Below are 27,744 nucleotides of genomic sequence, written 5' to 3' on the forward strand. Positions count from 1 at the left end.
CGAAAGGGAGGAAGGGAGAAAAGGTGAGCTCGTTGACCAGTTCGGCAGCGAACCTTCTGCTTCTTCGTAGACGCTGTTCTCACATTTAAACTTGTACAAAGAGAGGACCGCTGGTAGCTTGACTTTTGAGCTCAAGCGGAGGTAGTAGGCTGAAAGAAGCTGGGTCGTCGTTGAGGGTGATGAGCTCGACCAGACTCTGTTTCGAGACTCTGTTTCGAGACTCCGGCGACTCTCTCTCTCTTCTCGCAGAAAATCACTGGAGCAGTTAAATCTTGATTAAAAGAACGAGCACGTAGGCAAACGAGGTGCACAAACAAGTGTATTGAAGCGAAACGAAAGCGAAAGGGAGAGCCAGTAGTCCGTATAAAGAGAGGGAGAGTCGGAATGAACAGAGGACGGAGGGAGAAAGAGAGAGGGAGAAACATCCTTCGCCTCGGATAAGTTTAACGAGTCGGATCTGGTGCGAGGACAAGCTATCTACCAACTCCACCCCCAAGTCCCAAGCTGAGATCCCTTCTGTTCATCGCACGCAAAACGAAGAGGTCCAAGGGTCAGCGTCGCGTCGCACGAACAATCGACGACCACGAACAATCGAACGGGCAAAGAGAAGCGTAGAAAGGGAACGTACGAAAGGGGGCGCCTCATCACTAGGCTCGTTAGTAGGGAGCTTGATGCCCTTGGTGTTCTCCTTGGATCCAAGCTTGACGTTCAGGGACTCGCTGATTCCAAGGAGAGGGAAGGGGAACGGGTAAGGGAGAGAGTCGAGTTTGGTTCGGTTGAGATCTGCGACGGTTCCGTTCGACCAAATGATGGCTGGCGTGGGTTGGACGGGAGCTCGGGTTGGGAGGGAGCTGCATTAAGAGACAAAGAGGGAAGGGGAAAAGGTCAGGGAGGAAGCGAAAAGGAAAGACGGGACGGGACGAAGCAGACTGACGAAGGAGGGTTGTAGGTCGAGGGCTTTCCGGTAGGGTTCCAATGAACGTCGGCAGTCCCGTCGTAAGGAGAAATGATGTCTCCTCCAGCCAGCCGAGTCTGAAGGAGAGGTCGACGCGGTCAGCGATCGGCTCTCTTTTTCTCTTCGGACGAGCCTCCCCTCTGAGGGATTTAGGACGCTGAGCTCACCTTGTTGAACCCATGAAGGATGATGGATCGTCCCAGGAGAGAGAACTCCTCGGGGAAGAACCTGAACGACCGAACGAACGACAGGGAGAAGACGCGTCGTCAGATCTCACGCTCCCTCCTCTCAGAGAACGAATTGGACTCACCTCACGAAATCATCCGAGTAGGCGAAAGCTGGGATCTTTCCGTTCGAGGTTCCATTCAGGTTTCCGTGCTTGCCTTAAAAAAGAAGAGAAGGCGATGCGAGATCGAGATCGAAAGTCAGCTCTTGGGCTTTAAAAAACGACGAGCCGAGAGAAACAGCAAGAATCGACGGACGAACCTGAGAGATCTCCATTCTGGCAGTACTTGGGGAACGCAGGGTTGCAGATGTAGCCCTCCGTCAAGTTGAGCGTATCGAGATGAGCGAAAGCCGAGGCAAAGGATCCGTTGACGAGAGGGTTGGTGTGGATGTGGTAAGCGAAAGAGTTGACAGCAGCTGATCAGAAGAGGAGAGGCAAGAAAAAGTGAAAGGGAAGGCGGGGTTTTGAGGTCAGTCACGCGAGAAAGAAGCTCTCGATGGTAGCCAACCTTCCTTCTTGCTGTTCAAAAGGAAGGACGCAAAGAGTAGAAGAGCGAGCTCACGTTGGGTTCCTCCGTTCGTGAAGTTGGAGTAAAGACCCGAGAGAGCCTTGATCTTGACGAAGGCTGAAAGTAGAGAGCAAGAAAGCAGTGGTCAGGGAAGGTTTTGTCGAGGTGAATCGAGACGAGGTTGGAGCCGACGAGATCGAGACCAAGAACGCGCTTCTGCTCCTCCCTCTTCTCGCATTCGCTTCCTCTCCTTCCTCTTTGAGATGGACAGAGGAAACTCACTAGGCGTTCCATCAAGGTATCCCTCGAACTCAAATCTGCAAGACGCACCATCCAATGAGAAAGAAGGGACAAACTTGGTTAGCATGAATCTCGAATCGGGACCGGCCTCAGACGGAAGAGAGCTCGACGAATCGCAGACCTCCTCTGGACAAGGAAGACGAGAAAATACTCACCGAACGTGAATATCAAGCTTGCTAGCCTCCGTACTCTTGACGTCCGCTCGAGCCCAAACTGTAGGGGAAGTATCGTCCTCCCAACGAGGTCGAACTTGAAGAGAGCGAGGGAGGATGGGAGCCGAGGAGGAGTCGAGTCCGTTCGAGGAAGGGAGAGCGAAGGCGAGGAAGGGGAGGGTGGCGAGGGTGAGAAGAGAGGAGAGCATCGTGTCGGAGGGAGAGGTTGGTTGAGAAAGGTGAAGGTGGGAGGGGAGGGAGGGAGGGAGGGAGGAAGGAAGGTGGTGGTTGGAGGAAGGATGAGCAAGAGATCCTTGAAAGAAGGGCGAAATGGCCTCCTTGTGGCTGTTTCAAAGCTCCGTGCGTTCGGATCGGATTCGAATCGATGAAAAAAAAAACCCTTCCCTGCCGTCGTCTCCGAAGAAGCTATCCCTAACCTCCCAGCTCAACCCAGCCCGAAAAAGAAACACCAACAGCCACAGCCACGCTCAACTCCTCACTCCCAACGCGTCCCTCAACGCCATGTTCAACCCCTTCACGCTCTCCCTTCTCCTCCCGTACAAGCTCCCCTTCCACCCCTCCCTAGGAATTCCCATTCCTCCTCCGAACGTAGCGAGAGGAGCTCCTCCAGTCCTGAGCGACGAAGGAACCGCCGAGAGAGGACCGTTGGACGGCGACGCGACCGAGAACGACGACGACGATGTTGAGGGAAGAGGAGCCGAAAGCCTAGCTCTCGAAGCCTTCGCAGCAGCCACCAAACTCTTCAAGTCCGACTCTGGAGACCACCCTCTCCCTCCTCCATCGAACGAGTCGTCTCCACCAGCTCCGTAACTCCCTCCTCCTCCTCCTCTCCCCGTCTTGTTCTTCCTCCTCTTCCCTCCTCCCATCCCACCACTCCCGCTCCCACCATCCCCACTCCCTCCACCTCCGTTCTGGAAATGAGTGTTGTAGAACTCAGCGGCGGCGTTCTTCCTCGGTTTCGGTTCGAGGAAGCGAGGGTTGTTGTGACGGTTCCATTCGAGGAGGAGGACGTCGAAGGGTTTGGAACGACCTTGGACTTCTCGTTTGGAGCCCATTCCGTGAGATTTGCAGGTGAGGGAACGGAGACAAGGGGTGTTTTTGTCGTTGATGACTCCGCAACGACGGTCGAGGTCGACGGGTTCGGCTGGAGGGGAGGCGAGGAGGGAGAGGGAAAGAGAGGAGAGGGAGGTTAGCTTGGGTGAGGTTCGAGTTCGAATTGGTTGTGTAGATAGAGATGAGGTCTATTTGTTGTCTTTGTAGTGGCGAGCGGTATATGTTTCTCGTCTGGAAGAGACAAAGAACAAGGAAACGAAGCAACCAAACTCACTCTTCGCCATCCTGCTCTTTCCTCCATCCCCCTGATCCTTCCTTTCCCTCGGACCCTTCTTGTTCTTCTCCTTCTTAACCCCACCCTCCACCGCCCAGTAAGAACTTGCTCCGCCCACCCCTCCTACGCTACTCGTTCCAGCCTCGGATCCACTAGGAGCGGGCGACGGTCGTTCGGGGACGAGGGAGGGAGGTGCTGTTGAAGGTGCTGAAGGAGCTGGAGCTGCTTTGGATTTTTTGGAGGAGGGAGGTGGGGTGGAGGTTGACATGGAAACTGAGGTGGATCGAAGGTAGAGAAGGCAGGGTCAGTGGGATGGAGGAGAAGGGAGGAGAAAGGGAGAGAGGTGTGAGCTCGGCGCGTTGTCCTTCCTTCCCTCCCTTCTCTTTCGAGCTCAACAACTCCTTTCCCTCCCCAAAAAGATCGAAACGAAGCTCACCATCTGAGAGTCTCCTCTTCTTGTTCGACGAGAACCCTGAATCCCCTCCTCCGTAGTTGCTTTGATGATCTTCTCCTCCGTTGTCGAAGTCGTTGTTCGACGTCGAGCTCGATTCAGGTTGGAGTCCATCTCGGATTCGTTGGCAGTTCACTAACAAACGACGCGACAAATCTCGGTTAGTTCCTCGAGATGAGATCGAGGGACGAGCATGCTCTACTCACGAGCATGATCTCCTATAGCAGCTCTGAGGACGGGCTTTCCACAATCTGGGCATTTCACCGTCGGAGCTGGGTTCTTGAGAGGAGAGCCACCGTGGAGCTGCAGAAATGGGACGATTAGTATACACCGAAGCTGAGAGGTGATATAGACGGCTACTAACCTTCATGTCTGACCCAGGAAGAGGGATAGCGGCTGACTGAGTTCGAGGATCGTTGGAGGAGGAGGAGGAGGAAGGAGGAGGGGAGGTGAACGAGAACGGAGTTGACGACGAGGCTCGTTTGCCCTTGCCTGCTGATTTGGAAGCTTTGTTCTTCATAGCTCGAAAGAGGGATGACTAGTGAGACGGGGAGTGTTGGGAGAGTTTGGAACTTTTTTCGGTCGTCACGGTTGAGGAGAAGGAGAGGAAGGAGCTTCGAACTTCGAGCTCGCTCGAACCGGACCTTCAAACGGCGACACCCTTCTTCTCTCCCTACCCTCCTTCTTTTCTCTTTCTCTTCTCAGACTCGGACTTGGACTCGCCATGGCCGTTACCTCTTCAGAAAAGCTTATCAAGGTCAGTTCCTTCTTGTAGGGATTTGACCGAGGATGGACGAGTCGCTCAACCCCGTCGTCGCTTCGATTGGAACGCTGACGTCCCTCCCTCTCTTGCTTCCCTTCGTTCTTTCTCTGCCAGGCTGCTTGTAAACCCAAAAAGGGAGCACCTAAAGCGAAGGTATGTACATATTTCACTCTCGGTCTTAGCTTTCAGCGTTTCTTCAAAACTGATGTCGCTCCCTCGTCATCTTCCTTCCTTCTCTCCCTCCTCCTCCCTTCTTCCTCTCCCAGTACCTCGAGTTCGTCTTCATCTCCTCCTCCTCATCCGCCTTTAGCTCAACTCTTACTCAACTCCTCCCCTCCATCTTGTCTGCAGTCCCATCATCGCCTCTACCCAAGTTCCCGATGGACCCATCTCGGACCTCTGTGCAGCCCTTGCTCCTCGCCTCCGCGAACCTCAAGTCGACACGGTCTTCAAAGCCCTCCTCGTCCTTCACAGCATGATCAGATCAGGAGGAACAGACAACGTCCTCGAGTACCTCGCTAGGATGGACGTTCTCAGGCTGAAATCCGTAGGAACGGGAGGGTTCTGGGAAGGTGAGTGAGAGAGATCTCAAGTCGGAGGAGGTCCGAGGAGGGCGATGGGACTCGAGAGCTGACTTTCCTTCTACTCTCCTCCGTTTCTATGGACTCAATATCACTCCTCGCTCGCCAGGCTACTCTCAAACGGAAACTCTCACCCACTACGCTCACTACCTCCACGCGAGGATCACAGCCTATCGAGAGCTCAAACACGACATGGTCAGGGTTCAGGCGGAGAACAACAGAGCGAGTGCTTACAGGACTCACAGCGAGGGAGCTAGTGGTGAGTCGGAGGTCTTCTCTCTCCGTTTGTCGAGAAGTTTGGAGAGTTTGGAGGCGAAAGGAGGCAAGGAGCTTGGAAGGAAGGAGGAGTAAACGTTGAGCTCGAGCTCAAGAGCGCCGACTTCTCGTTTGAGTTGAGCTGACTCTGCTTTTCACCGGTTCGTCTTTAGAACGAGCTCGGAAACTTCGATCCCTGACGGTCGAGAAGGGTCTGCTGAGGGAAACGAGACAGGTTCAGAAGATCATTGATGCGCTCGTTCGAGCTGAGGTTCGTCGTCTCCTCCTTCCCTCTCTCCCTCCAACTCGAAGCTCATCTTCTTTTCTTTCGATCCTCTCACACAGTGGTACAAAGACGACCTTCAAGACGAATGCACCGTTCTCGCCTTCCGAATGATGGTCAAGGATCTGCTCGTTCTGTTCCAGGCTGGAAACGAAGGGATCATCAACTTGTTGGGTGAGTCGTCTCGTCTGGCTCCGACCTCGTTTCGCTTCCACCCTCTTCTTCTGCTTTCGAAGCTCCTGCTGACGTTTACACATTTCGGTTCCAAAGAGCACTACTTCGAAATGGAACACAAACAAGCCGCCGACGCTCTCACGCTCTACAAGTCGTTCTGCACTCAGACCAAGAAGGTCGTCGAGTACCTCAAATACGCCAAGGAGCTCAACAACATCATCGATGTACCGATTCCTAACCTCAAGCATGTACGTTTTATCTCAATTTTGTTCCTTGAGCTTCTGGGCTCGCTCGACCGGATGAAGGTGACGAAAGCTCGAGACTGATCGCGTCCGTTTCGATCCTTCCGCTTCAGGCTCCCGTCTCGCTCGTCAAAGCTCTTCAAGAGTACCTCGACGATCCCAACTTCGAGGAGAACCGATCGGAGTACAAGCAGAACAAGGACGTTGCTGATGGGAAGGCTCCTGCGCCGAAGAAGGCTGTTGAGGCGTCGAAACGTGAGTGCGACGCGTCTCTCTCTTTCTTCCTCCCTGCCCCAGTCTATTTCGGTCGTCTTCGATTAAGAGAGAAGGGAATCACGAGTCTCAAACTGACATGTTGTTACACATCTGTCGATCGCAGCCGCACCTGCCGCCACTTCCTCGTCGTCGACCTCGGCTCCTGCTCCCTCGAACGCTCAAAGCAATCAGCCTCAGGCTTTGGTCGACTTCTTCTCCAGTATCGAGGAGAACCAGCCTACGATGTTTAACCCTCAGGTGAGCAGCCTTTCCGTGTCTCTCTTTTGTCCATCCTCGTCGAGCGGCTCGATCTGACGCGTCTCTCGTTCTTCACGTCCTCCTCTCCTTCAGACGAACAGGTGAGCTCTCGATCTTCGCCTTCGACTATTTCAAGAATCGTATCTGACTCTTTTCCCCCCTCTTCTCAGTCCCACCTCCGCCTACTTCGAACAGCAAGCCACCTTCAACCCTTTCGCCGCTCGTCTCCAGCAGCAGCAAACCGGTCTCCCTCCTCAACAACCTCAGTTCTTCGGACAGCAGCCATCTCCCTTCGGTCAGCAGCAGATGCCGATGCAGCTTCAACCTCAGGCTACCGGATTCGCAGCCTTCGGAGGTGGTTTCCCTCCTCCTCAGCAACCTCAGTTCGGACTCCCTCCCCAGCAGCAGCAGCAGCAGCTCCAACCTCAGGCGACGGGGTTCAACCCTTTCCGACAGAGCATGCTCATGCCTCAGGCTACAGGATTCCCTCAGCAACAACAGCAGCAGCAACCTCCGATGCCCTCGATACCGTCGAACGGATTCCTCGGACAGAACGCGTTCGCTCAACAGCAGCAGCAGTCCCCTCCCGCTCAACAACAACCCTCCTCTCCCTTTGACTTCCTCTCCCAACCTCCTCCCCAGCAACAGCAACAGCAACCCTCGAACGGATTCCTCTCCTCCCAACCCACAGGCTTCGGTCAACAACAACCTCTCCAATCTCAACCCACGGGTCACCACTCAACCAATCCTTTTGGCCAAGTCCGCTCGGCTACGTCTCCTCCCTCGATGCAGCCTCTCGTCGCTCAACCCACAGGGAGCAAGAACCCTTTCGCTCCAGCCGGAGGCATCGTCCCTCCGATGCCGACGCGTCACTCGGATCTCGTGGGAGGAGGAAAGGGAACGTCGTTGCACGAGCTCGCTTTCGGAGGAGGCGGAGCGTTCGGAGGAGGAGCTCAACAGCAACAATCTCAGCAGCAGCAGCAGTCAAATGGAGGAGGAACCGACACCATGTCCAGCCTCGCCTCCTCCTTCGCTCTCAACTCTGCCTCTCCGGCTCGTCCCTCCTCAGCAGGTCCTTCCACCACTCTCTCCTCCAACCCTTCCTTCACCTCCTCCTTCTCCTCCCAACCTCAACCTCTCCAGCCTCAAGCAACAGGATACGCAGGTTCCTCTATCCAACCTTTCAAACCCTCTTCGACCTTCGGAGCATCCCTCCTTTCCTCCCTCCCCGAAACTACCTCCCCCGGAGCTCAAAACGGCGGTGGATCCTCCTACCTCAGCGCCCAACCGACAGGTGCACCCAACCCTTTCCGACAATCCACGCTTCCTTCGTCGCCGTCCGTCCAGTCGCCCTACGGAGGAGGAGCGTCGCTCTTTGGGACTGGGAGTGCGAGTGCGAGTGCGTTCTCCTCTCCGCTGGGTAGCCCATCGGGAGCGTTTACGGGCGGGTCGTCGGGAGGGTTGGGTGGCGGGTCGACGAATTTGTTCTTCGGGGGAGCGGGAGCGGGAGCGGGAGGAGGAGGAGCGTTGCAGCCTCAAGCGACTGGGTTTGCTGGGAGTAGCACGTTGCCGTTCAAGCCGAGTTCGAGCTTTGGGATGAGCTCGTTCGGTGGTGCTGGGGGTGGGCAGCAGCAGCAGGGAGGAGGAGGAGCGGGTGGGTCGTTGATCTAGAGTTTCTTTTACGTCGTTTCGTGTTCGGTTTGAAGGGGATCGGAGGGTCGGTTTGTCGTTTCATTCTTTCGTTTGTTCCCTTGCTAGTTCTCGATACTTAGTCTTATGATGCCTCTTTTAAAAGACTGTGATGAGACGCTCGTTATGTTCTGTTATCGAACGGAACTTTCTCGAGAGCGGGAGAGAGAAGGAAGAGCGGGACGCGTTGAAAGACGAACGAGAACGTACAAGCAAAGTCATAATCTAATGGTTAAAAGCAACGTTAAGCATCCACCTGCATCGCACCGTCGTCCTCGAGATCGCTGTCCCCTCCGTCGGCAGCTGGAGTAGGGTTGGGAGGACCTGAACGACGGGAGGGACGCGAGGAAGTGGAAGGACGAGGTTTTGAGGGACTGGGACGGGACGGAACGAAACAACGAGCGACAAACAAATACGATAGAAGGTGAGTTCTTCGAATCTTTGCTCGTCCGGTATCTAGCAGAACTCTCTCCATTCCGAAGAGGAGCGATAGAAACGACAAAAAGAAAACGAAGGGACTCACCCTGCCTCCTCTCCCTCGTCCTCATCCATGTGGTCTCCCTCTCCCGCACCCGCACTCTTCTTCGGTCGAGCCTTGTTCTTGGGTCTCGCCACCATGGCTCCCTCCATCCCTTCCGCTCCAGGTTTGGCGAAGGTGGGGAGGTCGTTGACTCGGAGAAGCGTGAGCTCTTCTTCCCCTGGAGGGAGGTTGTCGTTGACGACTTTGGCTGCTCGGAGGGCGAGAGCTTGGGTGAGAGGGATGGGGATGGGGATCATGTCTGAGGAGCGTCGATTGGAAACGTGGGAGTAGGAGAGAGAGATAAAGAGGTGAGAAGGGAGAGCGAGAGAGGGAAGGAGGAGAGGTGAGCTTCGTCGAACGAGCGCGAAGGGAAGGAGGAGCAGGAAGAAAGGGAGGGAGGCACGGACCTTCGAGAAAGGTGAATTCGGGAACGGTTTGGACTGCTTGAGCTGTGGTAAGAAAACGCAATGGTGGACGAGATCGAGGTCAGATGGGAGAAGAGAGGAAAGAGAAGGGAGGAGGGAGGAGGACTGACCCATATCCTTGAGCTGAACGAGCTTCCTGTGATCCAACCTGGCTTTCAGATACGACTGATCCGCGAAACGTTTGATGAAGAACTCCTGAAAACATCCCAAAACATAGCGAGGTCAGGACGAGCTATCCAAAGCAAACGAGACGAAGGGAGAAGGAGAGCTCAAGCTGTCGAGCTGTCGAGCTCTTCTCTCCTTCCCCTTCCTCCTTCCTCCTCTTCGCAGACACTCACCGTAGCGATCCCAACCAAGAACACAGCCTCCTTGGAGCAAGCTTGGATATCTGCGTCCGCTTTGATGACTTTCTGGACTCGAGCTACTGGAATAACGGAGGAGCCAGGCTCTCGTCCATCGTCCCTCTGCCCGATGCTGTCAGATCTCGCTTTAGAGGGTTTCGAGACGCGTTTAGAGGAGGTGTCGTCCATCGTGGGAGGTTGGGAGAGGTCTTAGAGATGAGGGAGCAGGCGAGGAGGGGAATGGGAGGGGTGGGAGAGGCGTGGTTCGGTGGGAAGATGAGAGTTGGCGAGGGAGGAGGAGAGAAGGTCGCGTCGCGAAGGGTGGTCCACTTTCGAGGAGGTGTTTCGGACTCAATCTCTGAGGTTTTTTCAGGTAGAAATACCATAAATGTGTAGACCAAGGAACTGCTTTCTCTGATATATATCTTCGCACCACATATTTTCTGAAACAGTCCCACGCGTCATGCCTCCAAAGCTCAGCGCTCAAGCCCCTTGCCTTCCCTCCCTCTCTTGTGCTTACCCCTCCCCAACCACCACCCAGCCTTCTCACCCACTACTATGTCCTCTCTCGGAGCCGCTTGGAAGATCTGGAGAGCCTACGCGCCGAACGCAGCCAAGAAACCCAACTCCCAGTGAGCTCTGCTTCCTTTCTTAAATCATCTTCAATCGAGCTCACACCTCCTTCCCTCCGCTTCTTACTTTCTTTCTAGAGCCAACCCAGATCGTCACTTCGGCCCCTTCGTTCCTTCCTACACTGGAACAGCATGGAGAAGGCCTCGGACTGACGATGAAGCTCAGAAGTGAGCTTGCATTCTTGAGAAGCCGAAACGAAACGAGAAGGAGCAAGAGAGCTCACACCGCCCTCCCTCCCTCCCTCGTCGCAGGCTCTACAACCACATGAGGACTTGTGCTTTCCTCATGGACGCTTCTCCTCTGCTCACGGATCTTGGACTTCCATTCAAAGCAGGTCAGCTCAAACTTCGTTTCCGTTCTCAATGACCGAGTCGGCGCTGACCTTCGTTCGTCCTTCTCTTCCTCAGGACTCGATGATATCGTCTCGCTCGTCCCTCTGTACGGAGACGCTCTCTCAGCCGTCTTGGGATTCTACGGACTTTGGCTTGCTTTCCTGTTCGGAGTCCCTCTCAACCTGATCTTCTGGATGGCGGTGAACGTGAGTTCTTATCTCTCCGGTCACCCTTCAAGTCCTCTCTAACCGTCTTTCCTCGCCCTGTCTGCTTCAGGTTCTTGTCGATTTCGTCGTTGGAGTGGTCCCTATCAGTGAGTACTTTTACTCGCTCAGAAGCAGCTGCTCTCATGAGCAAGAACGCTCTCGAGGCCCGGCTGCCTCCTCCTCTTCTTTTCACCCTCTGACGCGTCTCCTCTCCCCTCCCCGCTTTTTTTCCCTCCTCCAGTCGGTGACATCCTCGACAACCTCTTCAAAGCCAACATCCGTAACCTTCGACTCGTCGAGGTTCGTCTCGTCTCCCGAATTCCTTCCACTCTCTCGCTTCTTTCTCCCTTGCTGGTCCTCGAACCTCACTCCCTCCCTTCCTTTCTCCTTCACAGGATCACCTCCTAGCGAACAACACCTACAACATCCTTCTCATGCCTCTCGGTTCGTCCTTGTCACCTTCTTCACCTTCTCCTCTTCCCACCCAAACTCATCCTCTCTCCCTCTCCCTTCTTTCCCACGCGTCGTTCAAAGGCAACGACTTCCTCCCCCCACCTTACAAGCCAGGATTCTTCGCTCGGAAAGCTAAGGAGGATGGGGCTAGAAAGCCTGGAGCTAAAGGGAGGAGGACGAGGTAAGTTTGGGTTTGACTTCTCTTCGTTTCGACTTGGATCGAAGCTGACTCGTTTTTGGTTTGGGTGGTTGTTGTAGACGAATGGAAGCCTGGGAAGGATCAGCTATGAACCCTACTCCTCCTGCTGGACCTCCGGATGATGGGGCGGTGGATTTGGATTGAGCGTGTGAAGGAAGGGAAGGAAGGGAGACGCGTTGAGGTTGAGGATGCGTGATGAGATGTCTTTCCACGAACGATTCCCCTCGAGGTCTGGACAATAGTCTTCTGCTCATCTTCAGGGAGAGTATCGCTGTGTGACAATGGACGAGGGTAGCTCTGCGTTGCAAACGAGAAAGGACAATCGATGTCTTCCTCGTCGCGTCCTGTCCCACTTCCCGACCTCGAAACCAATTCTGCCGTTCACGTCTAGATATCCATTACCACTTTAAACAATCCCCTGCAGTTCTATGATCCTCTTCTCCCTCCTCACTTCCTCTCCGAAGCCTCTTCCAAATCCTCCGCCGTCAAAGCTCTCAACCTCTCCCCAACTCCCCTCACTTCCTCCTCTCCAACGTTCGCCACAGCCACCCTCAACCACCCTCCTCCTCCAGCAGCTTCCCCCGTGGAGTCGGCGGGCAGGAAGAACTCTCCTGGAAGAGTGACGACTCCGTACTTCTCTGCGAGGACCTGCGCGACGAGGAGGGAAGGATAGGGAGTCTTGGAGGAGGAGCCGAAAGGATGGGAGACGAAAGCGTAGAAGGCTCCGCAGGAGAGGAGGGTCCATCCTGGGCAGGAGGAGAGAACAGAGGAGAAGATGGAGAGGAGGTTGGTGAAGGTTTGGGAGGTTCTGTTGAAGGGACGAAGGAAGAAGAACGCGAGGTCAGAACGGATGGGGAATGTCGGGGAGGGAGCGAAGATTGATCGAACGTGATGAGTCCTGGTCGGAGAGAGGGAAGAAGAGGAGTGATAGCGAGTTGGGAGGGTCGGGGAGGGTTGATCTACCAGATAAAGAAGGGTGAGCGTGAGTTTGAGAGACGAGAGAGAACGACGCGTCGAGAACAAAAGGAGACGTCGACCCAACTCACTTGCATGCAATCAAGCACCGTGGACATCGAGTTGAGGAACACCGGGTCGGCAACGATTACTCCCAGACGATGTCCAGGGATGGAGTAGCTCTGTAGTTTCATCGGTTCCCAAAGGCGAAAGGAGGTAAGGTCAGTCGCGTCAAAGAGCCGTGAAGGAGAGGAAGGAGTTTCCTCACCTTTGAAAACGAGAACAAGGATATCACACCCTCTCTCCACTTGGGCGTATCAAAGAGATTGTGAGGCTTCCCACGTCGAGTCTCTTCGTCGTCCTCGGTGACGGGAGGGAGGAAGTCTCGGTAGGTCTCGTCGACGATAAGGGCAACCTTGTGTTCGAGAGCTAGCTCGAGGAACTCTGCGAGGGAAGCGACGAAACCTGATCAGCATGAGTGTGGGAGCGAGTAATGCCAAGAAGGAGACGAACCAGAGATCAAATCAGGAGGATAAGTTGCTCCCGTAGGGTTGTTTGGCGTGACGAGAACGATGGCTCTCGTTCGAGGAGTGATGAGTTTGCGAGTGTCCTCGACGGAGGGAAGGAAGGAGGGAGCGTGGGTCTGAAGAGGGACGGTCTTGAGCGAGAGGAGAGTCATCAACATGTCGTTGTTGAAGTAGCTGCGTCGAAGAAGAAGGGAAGAGAGAGAGAAGTGAGCTCGAGCTCTGCGAAGCGTCAAAAAGACGAAAGACCGAAAAGTCGACACGGTTCATGAAAAGAGAGAAGCAGATCTCACAAAGGTGTAGGAAGAATGATCTCGTCTCCAACTTGAGTGAGAGTCATGATGGCCCCCATGAAGGCCTGCGAGTGGAGGGGGGAGCGAGGGAGGGAAGGAGAGGGAAAGGTGAGCTTCGATGAAGAAAGACGGAGGAAGGCGAACTGAAAGACTGACCATGTTGGCACCACATACGATCCCTACATCATCAGACGTAAGACCTGATCCAGACGGCTCGGCTCCCCAACCTTGAATCTCTCTAGCATAGACATCCCTGTACTCCTCGACCAGAGCTTGCCTGAGCGCTCGTTCTCCAAGGATCTCGCCGTATTTGGCTGACTTTGGATCCTTGACGGTCTCCCTGAGAGACTCTACGAAGGACGGATGAGGAGCGCTTCCGGGGACTGGATCGAAGGAACGTTCGAAGCGTCAGCTTTGGGAGGGCGAGAGAAGAAAGAAAGGAAAAGGGAAGCGAACGCACCCCCTTGACTGAGGTTGATGAGGGAACGGCCTCCATTTTTCGATGGATCGTAAGCTTGAGACCATCCAAAGGCGAGAGGGATAGGAGGAGGAGCTGTAGCTTTGACCGCGGAGGAGATCTTGAAAAGGGGAGGCATCGTAGTAGTCAGGGAGGATGAGGGTTGGAAGGAGGACAGAGAGATAAAAGAGCTCCCCTCGTTTTCAGCCCTGGCGATCTCCGACGATCTCTCGAGCTCAGATTTTCATCTACGACCCTCGGTGTTGAAGTACGAAGGAGAGAACAGTTCCATCTAACCACCGACCACCTGGTCTCGCTATAATTTTAGCAAAGCTTGCAATTTCTCGGGGAAGGATCCGAACAGGTCGGAGGTCGCGAATTCGCCCGTTCACTCTCACGCGCCTTGCCCTCTTCCTCTATGGATCCTTTCGCTAGGAAAAAACAAGCCAGCACCTGACAGATGAGCAGAGTGTAGAACCATATCAACTCTGGTCGGGCAGATGTTCAATTTATAAAATATCGACGGCAGCAGATCCAATTACCGCCGGTTCGTTCCCTCAATCCTCGCTCGCCCTTTTTCGACCTTGTCTCTCCCTCAACCACGTCCTCCTCCTCCCTTCTCTCTCTCCTTCTCCTTCTCTTTCTTCTTCCACCATGGCTCTTCGTCAAGGTTAGTATCCCTCGCTCGATCGTTCTCTTGATCTCGACGATCTCTCGGAGAGAAGCTTACTTTCTTCTGCTTCTCCTCCTTCCTTCCCATTCTCCTCCTCCTCGTTCGCAGCTGTCCGCTCGGTCGCTCGACCTCTCGCCTTCCCTTCTTCCTCCACCTCCGCTCTCCTCTCCTCTTCCCTCCGAAGGTCTTACGCTACTCCTCCCGTCGTTGAAGAGGTTCCCAAGGTCGTCGTTGCTGCTCCTACACCTCTGTCGGTTCGTTCCTCCTCCACCTTTGGAATCTCGCCTTTTTTCGCGTCTTCAAAGCTGACCTCGTTCTCTCTCCCTTCTCTTCTTCTTCTACTCAGTCCTCCAACAAGTTCAGGAACTTCAGGCAAACTTTCGGACGAGTCACTCTTGGAGTCTTCGTCACTGCTGGTGGAGGATTCCTTCTTGGTGAGCTTTTTTGGTTTTCAGCTCGACGTTGCTTCCTTCTTTCTCGCTGGCGCTCCCTCTCTGACTCAACTCTCTTCTCGTTCGTGTTCCTCAGCTACCTACCTCGCTGGGTCCCCCGGAGAGCAGCTTCCTCAGGATCCTACCAAGAAGAACGTCGTTGTTCTTGGATCAGGATGGGGAGCTACCGCCTTCCTCAAGGCTCTTGACACTGAGGAGTACAACGTCGTGCGTCCACCTTTCCCTTACGTTCAACTCTTCTAAGAGTCTTCAGAAGGTCCCGAAGCGTGTACTGATCACCAATCACGCTCTACTTTGCTTTCAGACCGTCATCTCCCCTCACAACTACTTCCTCTACACTCCTCTGCTTCCCTCCGTCACCGTTGGAACCCTCGAGGGACGATCCATCATCCAACCTACTCGATTCATCACTCGACACAAGAAGAGAAAGGTCAACGTTATCGAGGCTGAGGCTAAGGAGGTCGACCCGGTTAACAAGACCGTCAAGTTCGTCGGTACGTCCACAGAGCTCGCCGCCCTCTTCCCTTCCTTCGCCCCTCGCTCGTCACGTCTTCCTCGTCTCTCGTTTGCTGACCTTCCGCGCCTCTTTCTGGTCTGCTTTCTGATCTACAGACACCTCCGATGTCGTTGGAGTCGTCACCGAGAAGACCATCCCCTACGACTACCTCGTCTACGCCGTTGGATGTGAGAACCAGACGTTCGGAATGGCTGGAGTTCCCAAGTACGCTTGCTTCCTGAAGGAGCTCGCTGATGCCGATAAGGTGCGAACCAAGTTGATGGATTGTGAGTAGCTCATTCCTTCCTTCCATGTTTTCGAGTTGGACGGTGAAAAAAATCATTCAGGAGGGGAGATATCGGTGGTCGGGCCGCGTTGGAAGGGGAGACGATCAATTGAGGTGCGAGCTGACCCGACCCCTTCCTTCCCTCCCTTTTCTACTCGGAACGATCAGGCATCGAGTCTGCTGCTTTCCCTGGACAGACCGAGTCTGAGATCGACCGATTGATGCACATGGTCGTCGTTGGAGGAGGACCCACTGGTGTTGAGTACGCTGGAGAGCTTCACGATTTCCTGATCGTGAGTTTCAGCCCTCGTTTGGCTTCCTTCTTTTTTTTCTCCGAGCTCAACCCAGACGAACGAGCTGACCCTCTCTTCTCTACTTCTCGTCTTACAGGAGGATCTCAAGAAGTGGTACCCTGGTTCGTACTTTGAAAGCTCGCCTTCGAAAACTGGTGGTGAAAGAGCTCGACGCGTCTTCGAGAGCTGACCTCCGCTCTCCTTCCCTCCCTTCCTTCAGAGGTCGCCGACCGACTTCGAATCACCCTCGTCGAGGCTCTTCCCAACGTTCTCCCCATGTTCTCCAAGAAGCTCATCGAGTACACCGAGTCCACCTTCTCCGACAACAAGATCAACCTGATGACCAAGACCATGGTCAAGGAGGTTAACGAGAAGCACATCGTCGTTCAGGACGCCAACAAGGAGATCAAGGAGATCCCCTACGGACTTCTCGTCTGGGCTACCGGAAACACCACCCGAAACATCACCAGGAACCTCATGTCCAAGCTCGCCGAGGTCCAGACCGCTCGACGAGGACTTTCCGTCGACGACAACTTCGAGCTTCTGGGGGGACCCGGAATCTTCGCCATTGGAGACAACGCTGCTACCAAGTACGCTCCTACCGCTCAGGTTGCTGCTCAGCAGGGAACCTACCTCGCCAAGACCTTGAAGCAGCTCTCCAAGAGGGACATCGCGAAGGAGGAGTTGGACGCTTTGAGGTTGACCCAGGGAGTCGCTCCTGAGGCTGTCGAGACCGCTGTCAAGAAGCTCAACAAGGCTTCCAAGATCCGACCTTTCCACTACTCTCACCAGGGATCTATGGCGTGAGTCTTCCTCTTTTCGTTTCGAATCTCGTCCTTCGAGCTCGTCGTTCGTTTTTGCTCGAGCTCACCTCTCCCTTCCTTCCCTTCCCTTTCCTTCTTCCTCCAACCCTCAGTTACATCGGATCCGACAAGGCTATTGCCGATCTTCCCATCTTCGGCTCTGACAACCTTACCTCCGTTGGAGGACAGGCTACCGTGAGTCCCTTTCGCATCTCCTCGACCTTCTTCCCTCTCCGAGACCGCGCTGACTTTCGCACCTTCTTCCTTCCTTCTTCTCAGTACTGGTTCTGGCGATCCGCTTACGTTTCCAACCTCTACTCTCTGCGTAACCGAACTCTCGTCATGGCTGATTGGGCGAAGGTGAAGGTCTTCGGACGGTTCGTTCTCTTCTCTCCCTCTCCCCTCTCTTTTGTTCGCACGAGAGACCCCTTCGCTGACCTCTTCGTCCTCTTTCGCTCTGTCCTTTTGCAGAGATGTCTCCCGGGAGTAGATTGTTCTTTGATCTGGGGTGTGTTGGGTTGGGTTGATGGCTCGAGAAGGGAGCTAGGACTGGAGGAGGGACGCAGACGGCAATCTATTCACACGCGCTCTGCTTCTTTCTCTTTTCGTTTTCATTTTTCATTTTCGGTTTTATCAGTTCTTTTTGTTTGCAAGTTTATAGATGTCAGCAACATACAGAGGACGGAGGATGAGCGAGGATAGAGAGGGACTTTGAGTTTGGACGCGTCGAAATCGAGCAGTCGCGCTGAAGTTCGCTTTTTTCAGGAAGGATCCAGCCCTCTTCGTTACTCTTCGCAGGCAAGGTTTGAAAAGTAAGTGAGCACTATTTCCCTGGCAAAGAGAAAGTTTTCCCTCCGCTCGAGTGCTTCTCCGAATCAATCTTTCAAACAAACGTCCTCTCGACTCTCGAGGCCCTCCTCCCTCTCCCCCTAAACGGTCAACTCCCTCCCTTCCCTCACCAGTCTCAACGCTTGAAGCAGAAAACGTCTTTTACACATCCTCTTCCTCCTTCTGGTCGAAGGGAGGCGGAGCTCTGCGACCCTCTTCCTTTTCACTTCCATCTTTCAGCGCTGATACTTGGTCTGTGTTCTCTCCTTTCCCACCTCCACGAAGTACCCCGCTCGCACGATCGTCGCGGTCCACAAACATTACGAAGTTCTTAAGAAGATAGGACTGATCAACCAGGAGGGGAAGGGGAACGTCGACGAAACCCTCTCGCCTTCCTCTTCTTCCTCCGACTCCAACCCAACCACATCTTCCTCTCCTCTCTCTCCTTCCAACCTCCCTTTCCCCAGTAGAGGTTAGCCATAGAGGACACGCGAGTGACCTTTGTTGGACTTCAAACGCTGGATACGAGGGAGCTGGGAGGTGAGGAAGGTCTCTCGCTTCTGGTCTTCCCTCCTCTCCTCCCCTCTCCTTCCAATCTCCCCTTCCCCATGAGTTGATGGAGGTTGCGTTAAATCATGCGAGTGACCTCTATTGGACTTTGTTATGACCTTGAAAGGTCCCAGACCCTAAATTCGTGAAGATTTGACGGACGGAGCTGAACCTCTCGCGTTTGAAGAGAAGGAGCCGTTTTGGTGAGCTCCAGCTCGTTCAACCACAACATCGACCTCCCCACCTCTCGTTCTCCTCTACCTCCACCTCTACCACCCTCACTACCACATCCTCCCCTCCTCTACCACCTCTACCACCACTCCCAGCTGGTCTTGACTGTCCCATGCCCCCTGCGTTGTAAGGTTTGAGAAGGTCAGTCGCCCTCCTTCCTCCTTCCCTCCCTCCCTGTCTTTCGTTCGACCTCGCTCCTCCTATACTGACCTGATTTCTCTGTTTCTTCTTCCTACACCTCCATCCACCGTTCCTTTACCCTCGTTCAGCATCTGTTCAGCTCTCTGCTCCTCCTCACCACCTCTCGCTTTTCTGTTTGTGTCCTCTCGTTTCCCTTCCTTCCCACCTCCGTTGTCTCTGCTCCTCCTTCCCACTGCTCTCCTCACTGACTGTTTGCATTCTTTTCTCTTTTATCTGCGCTCCCAGCTACATCCCTCATGGGTAACTCTCGCAACCGCTCTCGGAAGCTCAAGAACGGAAACCTCCGCGGGAGGAAACCCAAGTCTCGTCTCGTTCATTCCTGTCGTCCCCATCAACCCAGTCCTTCACCTCCACCCTCCTCCTCCTCCCCTCCGGCATCTCCCCCTTCTCCTCCTTCACCCTCTTCCTCCTCCTCCTCCTCCTCCTCCTCCACCTTTCACGACTCTCGCCAGCTCAGGACCCGTCTGCCCGCTCCTCCTCCTTCCATCGCCATCGTCCCTCCTCCTCTTCCTCCTTTTGAACCTGCCTACGTCTTCAAGAGGATCGAGCCAGACAAGTTCAAGTCAGTTCCCAACGCAGTCCGAGAGGAGGACGACGCGAGCTCGCCCTCTCAGAGCTCCGTTCCTGCCGCTCCATCGTCGAGACTCGCTAGTCGGAGGGAGAGTTCTCGGCGAAATCAACAAGAACCGTCGAAGCGGAGGAGGATCGATTCACCGCCTCGTCGAAACGCCGTCGCGTCCTCGTCGAGGGTCACTTTGGATCACCACCCTCGATCCCATCGTCCCTCCCTTCCTTCCTCCTCTCGAGCCTTCACATCTACCTCGAAACCTCCTCATCATCCCTCCCGTTCTTCCCTCCCCGACTCTCTTCGTCAACCCACTCAAGATCAACCTCGTCGCTCCACCTCTCCCTTAACCTCCGCGTCTCCCTCGCCAGCTCCGGAATCAGTCCCTCCTCCTCCTCCTCCAATCCCTACCCTATTTTCTCGGCTCCCTTCCCCCGAGATCCAAAACCTCGAACCTCCTTCCTTCCTCACCCTCGGAGCTCGACCTTCCACCGCCTCTCCCTCCTCGAACTGGTGCTACTTCTGCGGCTCGAACCAACAGCCTCAACCCACCTTCGCTACCCTCGCTCTCGCCGCCAAGAGCCTCGACGACGACGGGGAGGTCGTCAGAGTTCCCGGGAGGCTCGCCTGCTGGACGTGCGAGAAGGTCTACACGACGAGGGTCGTTCACGGGAAGAGGTTGGCGGAGGGAGTGAAGGAGATGGGAGAGTTGGAAAGGTTGGCTTGGGTGACGGGGGAGTTGGTGAAGAAGGGGATGAAGGAGAGGGAGTTTAGGGTTTATGGGTGAGAGGTGTCAGCAGGGTGGGGTGAGGAGGGGAGCGAAAGATCAGACGCGTCGACGACTTTCGGTTTTGTTGCTCCTCTCAGTCATATAGTTTCATAGCGTTAAAATCTCGTCTCCTTCGGGAAAATCGTATCAGTGCTCGTCTTTTCCTCTTTTTCTTTTCACTTCACACGAATCAGAGCCTGCTGTCTCTCTTCTCGCTTTGCTTCTCTCGAACCCGAAGAACGAGAAGCGGCGACCAAAGTGAGATTCTGAACCAATGTATACGAAAGCCTGATAGATGTAAAGAAACGAACGAGAGAGAAAGAGCTAGACCTAAACGAAGCGAAATCAAGCGGCCGTGCTAACGCGTCGCTGACTTCCAAGCGTCGAGTTGAAGGCACCTCGACCTCGTCCTCCACCTCGTCCTCGTCCACCTGCGAGAAGAACACGAAATAAAATTGAGTCAGTAACGAGACCATGAAGAGTCGAGCTTGCCCTCAGATCGAGAAGATCGAGACGAAAAGAAAAAAGAAAGACTCACCTCGTCCTCCACCCCTCCTCTCACCTCTTCCTCGTCCTCCCTCTCCTCCCTCACCCCTCTCACCCCTCGCCTCACCCCTCTCTCCACCAATCACCGCCTCCAAAGCCTTCGTGTTCGAGTCGTTGAGGACCTTAGCCTTCTCCGCCAACCCCTGAGCGAGCTGCTGAACCTTGGTGAGCTCGACCCTGTAGAAGACGACGACGTGGTCGATCTGGTCCAACGAGGCCGGGAGGACCGAGTTGTGGATCATTTTGGAGACGATGGAGGTGACGGTTCGGACGGGGAGGGAGAAGGTCGAGGAGAGGAGCGAGAGGGAGACGGTCGTGTAGAAGGGAGCGAAGGTGATGAGGTAGGTTCGAAGTCCTTCCTCTTGGATCTTCCTGTTGGGCGGCGAAGGAAAGGAGGGAAGAGGGAGAGGGAGAGGGAGAGGGAGAGGGAGAGTCAGTTCGAGTCTGACGAAGGAAAGAAGGAAAGGAACGAAGACGAGAGGAAAGGAGGAGCGAGAGGAAGGACGAACCTAGCGAGCATCTCCTTGACGGCCTTCGCATCAGGCATCAACGCCCAGATCTTGATCTGCTGAATCAAATCCCTGCACCCTTCCCAATCGGCGTTCTGCAGAGCCTTGCTCGCCTGCTCGATACAGTTCCTCGTCGTCTCGGGCGCGCCCATGAACGTCTGTCGATCCGCCTGATCCAACAACTTCTTGAACGGCTTGCTGGGGATCCACCTCCCGCTCTCGTCCTCCCCACCCTTGGCCAGCATAGGGATCTCGCACAGCATGCACGACACGAGGAAGGCCGCCTCCGCCATCTCGAGGTTGATGTGCATGTGGAAGGGGAGCGTTCGGAGCTTGTCCGCTCGTTCCTGCTCGGGCGTGATCTGGCTGAACTTTTGAGGAGGGAATCCCTGAGCGAGGAGTTCCTTGGGACGCTGGGTGGTGAACATGTCGAGGAGGATCGTTCGGCACTCGGCGATGAGTCCCATTCGGAAGGCGGCGAGTCCGAGCTGGACGATGGTTCGGTTGTAGAGGATCTGGGTTCCCTCGTCGGTGTGCTGGATCGCTCCCTGGAGGTGCGACATGAGGAGCATGTCTCGAGCGTCGTAGTATCGTCCGTGGAGAGCGTGGTGGTAGATGTGGGAGAGCATGGCTCGGGTTCGGATGAGGGAGTCGGAGGATCGGTAGAGGTAGACGCAGAGGGAGTGGACGAGAGCGGTAGGGGAGGCTCCGGCGGGAGTGATGGAGGAGGTGATGGAGGTGGTTTGCTCGAGGTAGAGGATGACGGGGTCGGGCTGTAGGAAGAAGAAGAGGAAGAAGACATCAGTACGAGTGAGGAGACAAGATAGATCATAGAAAGGGAACAAACCTTCGAGTAGATGTGCTCCAGACGACGAAGAACGATTCGAGCGACCTTCTCGTCCTCGGTGTTCTTCTCGAACCACTGCTGGGTCTGTCCGAGGACGGTGTAGAGGACCGACTCGTCCTTCAGACGCTCGACGTACTCCATTCCGTGGGCATCGATCCATTGGAGCGACTTGGTGAACTGGAGAAAAGGAAAGGACGCGAAGGAAAGGAGGGAGAAGGTCAGCTCAGCTCTCGTTCGTCCCAGAAGCTCCCCCTCCCCAACATCAAACCCAAAACACGAAAACTAGACTTACCTCCTCATCCAACCTCTCCACCAACCCAATCAAGCTTCCCCTGACCTTCACCACATCTCCCTCTCCGTTCTCCTTCGGCACCCTCTCGACCATATCGTCAATCTCCTCGGTTCCGACGTCCTCGACGATGAGGTAGGCTCCGTCCTCGGCGACGAGAAGATCGAGCATCTGGGTGATCTCGACCTGAGCGTTGGCCCAGTCCTCAAGGGGCATGTGGGTGTGCGAGGAAGGGTTGAAGTCGAATCGAGTGGAGAGGAGGGTGAGCAGAACTCGAAGCTTTTGGTAGGTGGTGGCGGCGGCCTTGAGGAGAGCGGTGAGGATAGAGATTTGCTCTCGTCGGTCGGTGTTCTGATAGATGAGGCGAGAACGAAGAAGAAGAAAGAGAGGAAGAAGAGGGAAAAAGGTCAGCGATGGGTCGCACGAGCTCTCGAAAAACGCGACCTCTTCGAGCTCCAACGATCTCGAGAGCGAGAACTGAAAACGTACCTTCTTTCCTCGAGCCTCCTGGATGGACTTGAGGGTCTTGAAGATACCCTCCTTGGAAAGATCGAGAGCCTTTCCTCCCTTTCCGACGGTCATGAAGTCCTCGTCGGCGGCTTCCTCATCGTCCTCCTCCTCTCGAGCCTTCTTGGACTTCTTGACCTTCTTGGGAGCGACGTCCTCGGCTCCTCGAGTGGAGAAGAGGTAGGCGGTGGTGTAGGCCTCGGAGTCCTATCAAAAACAAGAAGGAACGCAAAGAAAGAAGGCGTGAGTTGAACGGAAACGAACGACGCGAAAAGCGGAAAAGAGGGAAGGAGGAAGGAAGCTGACCTTCTCGTACGCCTTGATGTTCTCCTCGTTCTCCTTGATGGTCTTCTTGACCTTCTGCTTCATCGAGTTGAGAGCCTTAGCGTTCGCCTGGGACGACTTCTTGGAAGCCGTCTTCTCGAGCTTGAGCGCGTTGTCGACATCGGTGGGGAGAGCGGTGAGGGCGGCGAGGAACTGAGGAGGCATGAAGACGGTCGTTCCAGGGAGGGCGGTGAGGTTGGTCTTCTGGAGGAGTCGGAGGATCTTGTCGAACTCTGTAATGCACGCACAGAAGGAAGGGAGAAGACATGAGCATCGGATGGTGGTGGTGGTGGCGAAGAGAAGAGGAGAGAACAAGGGAAGGAGAAGGAGAAGTTGAAGACGAACCTGTAGCGATGACGACCCAGTTCTTCCTCTCTCCAGTCTTTCCAGCGTTGTCCATAGTCTTGAGAGAAGCATCGAGCTCGTCCTCCCTGAAAGAGCATCACCAAAAAGGCAAAACGAAGAGGTGGAAGGGGAAGAAGGAGGAGAAGAGGTGAGCTCAATCGAACAAAGGAATCCTCCTTCCTCCTTCCCTCCCTCCCTTTCCTCCTTCTATACACAAAGCCAGCTACTCACCTCTTGTCCTTCGCGGACTTGATAGCCGTCTTATCCTCCTCATCCTCATCACTGCTATCGCTATCGTTCCCAGCTCCTCTCAAGAAAGCGGAAGCCTTCGTCTTTGTAGGCTTCTTGTCTCCTCCCTCTCCATCCGACATCTCCTCCTCCTCCTCACTGGACTCATCCGAGGACTCCTCCTCGGAAGAATCCTCATCGGAAGAGGTGTCTCCAGTAGCGAACATTCCTCCTCCTCCTCCTCCTGATTTGGCAGCGGCGGGTTTGGACGCGGCTTTGAGCTTGGAAGCAGCTCCAGAGCCAGCAGAGGAGACGGACTCGTTGTCGGAGGAGTCAGAGTCGTCCGAGCGAGGGCCGGAGGCGAAGAACGACATGGTTGGGTTGTAGAGGGTGGGGGGGAGGACGAGGGGGAGAAGTCGTCCAGGGGGAAGGGAAAAGGAGGGGAGGGAGGAGAAGGAAGAAGTTGGGAGGGAAAGAGGAGTCTCGAAAAAGTGTTTCTGCGCGAGAGGGGCGACCTCGACCTGTCTGTCCTTCTTTCTTTTCCCTTCTTTCTTTGGGTTTGGGAGCAGAAAGACTTTGATTGCCAGAGAATATATATCACGGCTTCACGAGAGAGAAAGATTATCTAAACTCGCGAGAACCCCCTCGTGCCTCCGTTCCCAAACGAAACCCGACCTCGACGACCGAAACGAAACCAAACGAAACCCCCATCTCTCTCTCGCACGTCCCATTTAGACGGATTCTGCGCGTGAGGAAGAAGAACAGAGAGAAAATCAGTACACGTTGAGCTCGAGAGTAAAGTAGTAGAAAGTGGATAGCCTCACGAGTAAGAAGACCGTTGAGCTTGTTGACCTTGGAAGCAGCCGAAAGATCGATGGTCTTGTCTCCGAAATCCACAACGATACCAGCGAGCAGTTCCGGGTTGACCTGCAGCGACGAACGAGACCGAGAATGAAGGGTCAGTTCCTATGTGGAGAGATGCGGACAGATCTAGCACGAGCTCGAAGGCCTTGATTCGTCGACTCTCTTCGGTCGCGAACCGACCGCCTCCCTCCTCCTTTCCAAAGACGATAGACTTACCTTGTTAACGACCTTGACGGTCTTTCCCTTCGCGGTCTCGCTTCCCTTGAGAGCCCTCTCCAGCCTGTCCGAAACGCTCTTCTCGAGAGGCTCGGCCGACGTAACGATGATCTCGACCTCTCCCTTCTGAGCCTTGGAGAGAACGATGAAGTCCTTGATCACCTCAGAGGTGGTGGTCAATCGACCGTTGGCGGAAAGGACATCGAGGAGACCGAGGGTGGTCTGGAGGGTGAAACGACGTAGGCGAGAGATGGGAGAGGGACGTTGGAGGACGAAGGAGGGAGGGAAGGAGAGAGGGAGGACGGAAGGAGGAGGAGGAGGAAAGAGATGGGTTGAAGAGGTCAGTCTCGAAAGAGGCAGTGATGTAGAAGGAGGTTGGAACGAACCTCGTTGATCTTGGGGATTTTAGAAGCAAGACCCTTGATGGCAGCAGCCCGCTCGGACGATCCAAGGGTGGGGTTCTCTGAAAGAAAGGGAAGGAGGAAGGAGAGCGGACCGACGTCGACGTTCAGCTTCAATCTCCCTACAGCACCTCCTCGTACCTCTACTATACACGAGAAGAAGAAGAGGAAGAAGAGACTGACCGAGGAAAGCAGCGGCCTTGTCCTTGTTCTCAATCAACTTGGCGAGGGTGGTAAGGTCGGACTCGACCTGGGAGAGGGTGGCAGCAGACTTGGTGAGGGCGGAGGTGAAGGCGGCGGTAGCGTACTTTCCAGGCAGAGTCTGGAGAGCGACGGGAGCCTGTAGGAGTGAAGTCCAAGCGAGAGTGAGAGGGAAGAGATCGAGGAGAAGAAAGGGAGAGAAGGGGGAGAGAGGGAGGAGGGAGGAAAGAGAGGAAGGGAAAGAAGGTGAGCTCTTCCAACTTTCTCTCGTCTTTTAAACACCTCTCTTCAAAGCTAAACGAAGCTGATTGTGGTACGTACCGAAACCTTAGGAGCAGCGGCGTAGGCCCGTCGGAGAGTGGGAGCGGCAGATCGAACGGAGGAGAACATGGCGAGGGAAGGGGAGGAGAACGTTGAGAGGCGAACGAGATGCCTCCTTCTCCTCCTGCTTCTCCCTTTCGGAGGGCGATTAAAAAATATCCGAGGCAAAAATCACAGAACCGGAACCCTCATCTTGCTGAGCACTTCGCGTCTGATCGATTAAAGCGATAGCCAATACGTATGTTAAAAAGTCTACAGGAGCTAGTCTACCAAACTCCTTTCCCTTCCCTCCCCGTCTAAGCCGAATCCTTCACCACACTCATCTTCGAGAGCGCGTCCGCCATGTCGTCCACCGAGAACTCCAAGATCGACTTCTCCTCGAGAACCTTCTCCGCAACAGGAGCCTTCTCCGACGACACTGTAGGCTCGACGACCTTCTCCTCCTCCTTCGTCGCGTCCTCAGCCTCCGATGAAACCTCCTCATCCTCCTCCTCTTCTTCCTCCTCTCCCTCGTCCTCCTCCATGTCGTCCACTGATGGAAGGGAAACAGAAAGAGGTATCGGGTCAGTTTGAGTGAGGTAGGGAAGAGAGGGGGAGAATGTAACGAGACGACGAAGAGAGAAGAGAGAAAGGTCGACTCACGATCGTCCAAAGCGTCCTCGTTTCCGTGACCCTCCAAAGCCGCCCTAATCTGCTCCACCGACGCATCCTCCGCATCCACCAGGTTTCCGTTCAGCTCGAGCGTCGTGAGCTTGGGGAGGTGAAGCTTGATGGCCTTCGCCAGGATCTCAAACGTCCGCTTGTCCATCTCTCCGTACTGAACTCGAAGGATCTCGAGGAGGGGATTCGATCCGGTCTCGAGAGCCGTAGCGAGGGTGATTCCTCCCTTCCTCGTAAGGAAGCAATCCGAGATGTTGAGTTCCTTGAGCGACTTCCAGACGGGGAGAGCTCTCGAGACGGCGAGGGATCCAGGGAGGGTGAAGGTGTTGTCCTGAAGGTCGAGGGTGTGGAGGTTGGGGTTGAGAGCGAGACCAGCTGCGAGAGCGGCGATACCTTCCATTCGGATCCCGTTCTGGGGAAGTCGAACGACGGTGAGGAGTCCGTGCTCAGCGAAAGCCTTTGCGAGGAGGTCGGACGTTCCGTTCTCGAGCCTGTTTCGACCGCAGACGATGGTTCGAAGACTGGAGGGTTGACCCTTGGCTTTGGAGGCGAGAGCGGATTGGAAGAGAGCCTCGGCGATGATGTTTCCTCCTGTGGGGCCGAGTCCGTTGTTGTTGAGGATGAAGTGGGAGAAGGAGAGGTTGGTGGTGAGGAAGGGGACGATGGGTTCGGCGCATCGACCGCCAAAGGCGTTGTCCGAGAGGTCGATGGTTTCCAGGGAGGTGGTGTTGGCGAGAGAGTTGCAGAGAGCAGTCAGGGCGTCTGGGATCTCGGAGATGAGTCGACCAGTGAAGATGTCTGCGAAATCGGCGACCTGAGAGAGGACAAGGGAGGCGAGGGGACGAGGAGGGAGGGAGGAAGGAAGGAGAAGAGGTGAGCTGTCTGCTCTTCGAGCTCACTCAGGCAAGGAATTGAGCGAAGAAAGCTCAGAAACCGTAGGGAATCGACGAAGGTACATACCTTGAGGCTCGTGAGTGTAGGAAGAACGTCTGCCAACGCCTTGCAAGCTTCGACTCCCAAGGTGTTTCCTCCGAGGTGAATCTCCTCGACTCCCTCTCCGAGAGCCTTGAGAGCGTCGAGATGAGGTTGGATGTGCTCGGCCGTATCGAGTTTGAGACCGAGTCCCTTGATGGAGAAAGAGGTAGTGGAGGAGACCATAGCGAAAAGGTTGGGTGGTGGAGAAGGTCGTGGGTTGAGGGAGGAAGGAAAGAGCTCGAAAGAAAATCAAGAGCCTCGCCCTTCCTGCAAACACTCACTCCCAAATCCCAAAAACTGCCTTAAACCTCTGCCTTAAACAAACCATGTCACCCTCTCCTCCTCCCTCCTCTAGAACCTACCCATTCACTCGCTCCCGATCCAAATCCACCAACCCCGAGCCTTTGAGCTCGACACCTCCTCCTCCTCCTCCTCCCTCTCCCTCCTCCTCCCTCACCTCCCTCGCCGCTCGCCCTAGCCTTCCTCGCGCTCATCGCACCCCCTCTCGATACCAGTCCTCTCCCACGCCCTCTCCTTCTCCCTCCGCTCCCAAGAAATCGGTCAACAAAGTCGCTGGAACATCGTCGA

General features: G+C 55.0%; 11 protein-coding genes across 11 annotated transcripts; 4 read left to right on the top strand and 7 right to left on the bottom strand.

Annotated features, from left to right (window-relative positions):
- Nucleotides 1–256: 256 nt before the first annotated feature.
- On the bottom strand, nucleotides 257–2,473 carry BDY24DRAFT_403754 (uncharacterized protein). The gene is made up of 9 exons (XM_076642419.1): nucleotides 2,145–2,473; nucleotides 1,972–2,006; nucleotides 1,744–1,806; nucleotides 1,442–1,597; nucleotides 1,266–1,338; nucleotides 1,123–1,183; nucleotides 935–1,032; nucleotides 629–851; nucleotides 257–516 (listed from the first exon to the last, which is right to left on the bottom strand). The coding sequence occupies exons 1-9, from the start codon at nucleotides 2,348–2,350 to the stop codon at nucleotides 478–480; spliced, it is 954 nt and encodes a 317-aa protein (XP_076492478.1). The 5' UTR covers nucleotides 2,351–2,473; the 3' UTR covers nucleotides 257–477.
- On the bottom strand, nucleotides 2,366–4,353 carry SGF73 (deubiquitination module subunit SGF73). Its single transcript, XM_076642420.1, has 5 exons — nucleotides 4,305–4,353; nucleotides 4,147–4,243; nucleotides 3,926–4,075; nucleotides 3,490–3,762; nucleotides 2,366–3,306 (listed from the first exon to the last, which is right to left on the bottom strand). Exons 1-5 carry the CDS (start codon nucleotides 4,308–4,310, stop codon nucleotides 2,630–2,632), a joined length of 1,203 nt encoding a protein of 400 aa, XP_076492479.1. The 5' UTR covers nucleotides 4,311–4,353; the 3' UTR covers nucleotides 2,366–2,629.
- Nucleotides 4,354–4,358: 5 nt separating this feature from the next.
- On the top strand, nucleotides 4,359–8,599 carry BDY24DRAFT_437044 (ANTH domain-containing protein). Its single transcript, XM_076644248.1, has 12 exons — nucleotides 4,359–4,697; nucleotides 4,818–4,856; nucleotides 4,970–4,977; nucleotides 5,055–5,275; nucleotides 5,394–5,543; nucleotides 5,713–5,810; nucleotides 5,885–5,996; nucleotides 6,093–6,244; nucleotides 6,352–6,493; nucleotides 6,618–6,751; nucleotides 6,845–6,852; nucleotides 6,922–8,599. The coding sequence occupies exons 1-12, from the start codon at nucleotides 4,665–4,667 to the stop codon at nucleotides 8,420–8,422; spliced, it is 2,598 nt and encodes an 865-aa protein (XP_076492480.1). The 5' UTR covers nucleotides 4,359–4,664; the 3' UTR covers nucleotides 8,423–8,599.
- Nucleotides 8,600–8,684: 85 nt separating this feature from the next.
- Nucleotides 8,685–9,915, bottom strand: BDY24DRAFT_372618 (histone-fold domain-containing protein; the record flags this gene model as incomplete). Its single annotated transcript, XM_076638208.1, has 5 exons — nucleotides 8,685–8,814; nucleotides 8,964–9,219; nucleotides 9,368–9,409; nucleotides 9,496–9,580; nucleotides 9,724–9,915. The coding sequence occupies 5 exons, from the start codon at nucleotides 9,913–9,915 to the stop codon at nucleotides 8,685–8,687; spliced, it is 705 nt and encodes a 234-aa protein (XP_076492481.1).
- A 369-nt stretch (nucleotides 9,916–10,284) lies between these two features.
- On the top strand, nucleotides 10,285–11,693 carry BDY24DRAFT_419032 (DUF4112 domain-containing protein; the record flags this gene model as incomplete). The annotated part of the gene is made up of 9 exons (XM_076643923.1): nucleotides 10,285–10,358; nucleotides 10,437–10,526; nucleotides 10,611–10,693; nucleotides 10,767–10,897; nucleotides 10,968–11,004; nucleotides 11,139–11,197; nucleotides 11,293–11,341; nucleotides 11,432–11,531; nucleotides 11,609–11,693. The coding sequence occupies 9 exons, from the start codon at nucleotides 10,285–10,287 to the stop codon at nucleotides 11,691–11,693; spliced, it is 708 nt and encodes a 235-aa protein (XP_076492482.1).
- Nucleotides 11,694–11,899: 206 nt separating this feature from the next.
- Nucleotides 11,900–14,144, bottom strand: BDY24DRAFT_223780 (pyridoxal phosphate-dependent transferase). The gene is made up of 8 exons (XM_076636578.1): nucleotides 13,781–14,144; nucleotides 13,477–13,703; nucleotides 13,321–13,385; nucleotides 13,017–13,204; nucleotides 12,772–12,947; nucleotides 12,596–12,685; nucleotides 12,438–12,508; nucleotides 11,900–12,357 (listed from the first exon to the last, which is right to left on the bottom strand). Exons 1-8 carry the CDS (start codon nucleotides 13,914–13,916, stop codon nucleotides 11,997–11,999), a joined length of 1,314 nt encoding a protein of 437 aa, XP_076492483.1. The 5' UTR covers nucleotides 13,917–14,144; the 3' UTR covers nucleotides 11,900–11,996.
- Nucleotides 14,145–14,343: 199 nt separating this feature from the next.
- On the top strand, nucleotides 14,344–17,461 carry BDY24DRAFT_403772 (NDE2, mitochondrial external NADH dehydrogenase). Its single transcript, XM_076642421.1, has 12 exons — nucleotides 14,344–14,447; nucleotides 14,559–14,704; nucleotides 14,797–14,884; nucleotides 14,979–15,109; nucleotides 15,207–15,396; nucleotides 15,515–15,685; nucleotides 15,853–15,977; nucleotides 16,075–16,099; nucleotides 16,198–16,780; nucleotides 16,894–16,975; nucleotides 17,060–17,157; nucleotides 17,252–17,461. Exons 1-12 carry the CDS (start codon nucleotides 14,432–14,434, stop codon nucleotides 17,268–17,270), a joined length of 1,674 nt encoding a protein of 557 aa, XP_076492484.1. The 5' UTR covers nucleotides 14,344–14,431; the 3' UTR covers nucleotides 17,271–17,461.
- A 916-nt stretch (nucleotides 17,462–18,377) lies between these two features.
- BDY24DRAFT_445028 (uncharacterized protein) lies at nucleotides 18,378–19,941 on the top strand (the record flags this gene model as incomplete). The annotated part of the gene is made up of 2 exons (XM_076644890.1): nucleotides 18,378–18,529; nucleotides 18,658–19,941. Exon 2 carries the CDS (start codon nucleotides 18,826–18,828, stop codon nucleotides 19,939–19,941), a length of 1,116 nt encoding a protein of 371 aa, XP_076492485.1. The 5' UTR covers nucleotides 18,378–18,529; nucleotides 18,658–18,825.
- Nucleotides 19,942–20,183: 242 nt separating this feature from the next.
- Nucleotides 20,184–24,166, bottom strand: NIP1 (translation initiation factor eIF3 core subunit c). The gene is made up of 9 exons (XM_076642422.1): nucleotides 23,522–24,166; nucleotides 23,291–23,376; nucleotides 22,928–23,178; nucleotides 22,604–22,828; nucleotides 22,118–22,465; nucleotides 21,826–22,002; nucleotides 20,979–21,751; nucleotides 20,462–20,841; nucleotides 20,184–20,354 (listed from the first exon to the last, which is right to left on the bottom strand). The coding sequence occupies exons 1-9, from the start codon at nucleotides 23,890–23,892 to the stop codon at nucleotides 20,269–20,271; spliced, it is 2,697 nt and encodes an 898-aa protein (XP_076492486.1). The 5' UTR covers nucleotides 23,893–24,166; the 3' UTR covers nucleotides 20,184–20,268.
- ATP5 (F1F0 ATP synthase subunit 5) lies at nucleotides 24,008–25,654 on the bottom strand. The gene is made up of 6 exons (XM_076636577.1): nucleotides 25,522–25,654; nucleotides 25,183–25,339; nucleotides 24,985–25,061; nucleotides 24,599–24,820; nucleotides 24,343–24,445; nucleotides 24,008–24,260 (listed from the first exon to the last, which is right to left on the bottom strand). Exons 1-6 carry the CDS (start codon nucleotides 25,588–25,590, stop codon nucleotides 24,250–24,252), a joined length of 639 nt encoding a protein of 212 aa, XP_076492487.1. The 5' UTR covers nucleotides 25,591–25,654; the 3' UTR covers nucleotides 24,008–24,249.
- Nucleotides 25,655–25,817: 163 nt separating this feature from the next.
- Nucleotides 25,818–27,339, bottom strand: BDY24DRAFT_345409 (leucine-rich repeat domain-containing protein; the record flags this gene model as incomplete). The annotated part of the gene is made up of 4 exons (XM_076637597.1): nucleotides 25,818–25,880; nucleotides 25,953–26,053; nucleotides 26,164–26,995; nucleotides 27,142–27,339. 4 exons carry the CDS (start codon nucleotides 27,337–27,339, stop codon nucleotides 25,818–25,820), a joined length of 1,194 nt encoding a protein of 397 aa, XP_076492488.1.
- Nucleotides 27,340–27,744: the final 405 nt, after the last annotated feature.

Source organism: Mrakia frigida (genome assembly GCF_051309035.1).
Source record: "Mrakia frigida strain ATCC 22029 unplaced genomic scaffold BDY24scaffold_47, whole genome shotgun sequence".
In the NCBI taxonomy this organism is placed as follows: Eukaryota; Fungi; Basidiomycota; class Tremellomycetes; order Cystofilobasidiales; family Mrakiaceae; genus Mrakia; species Mrakia frigida.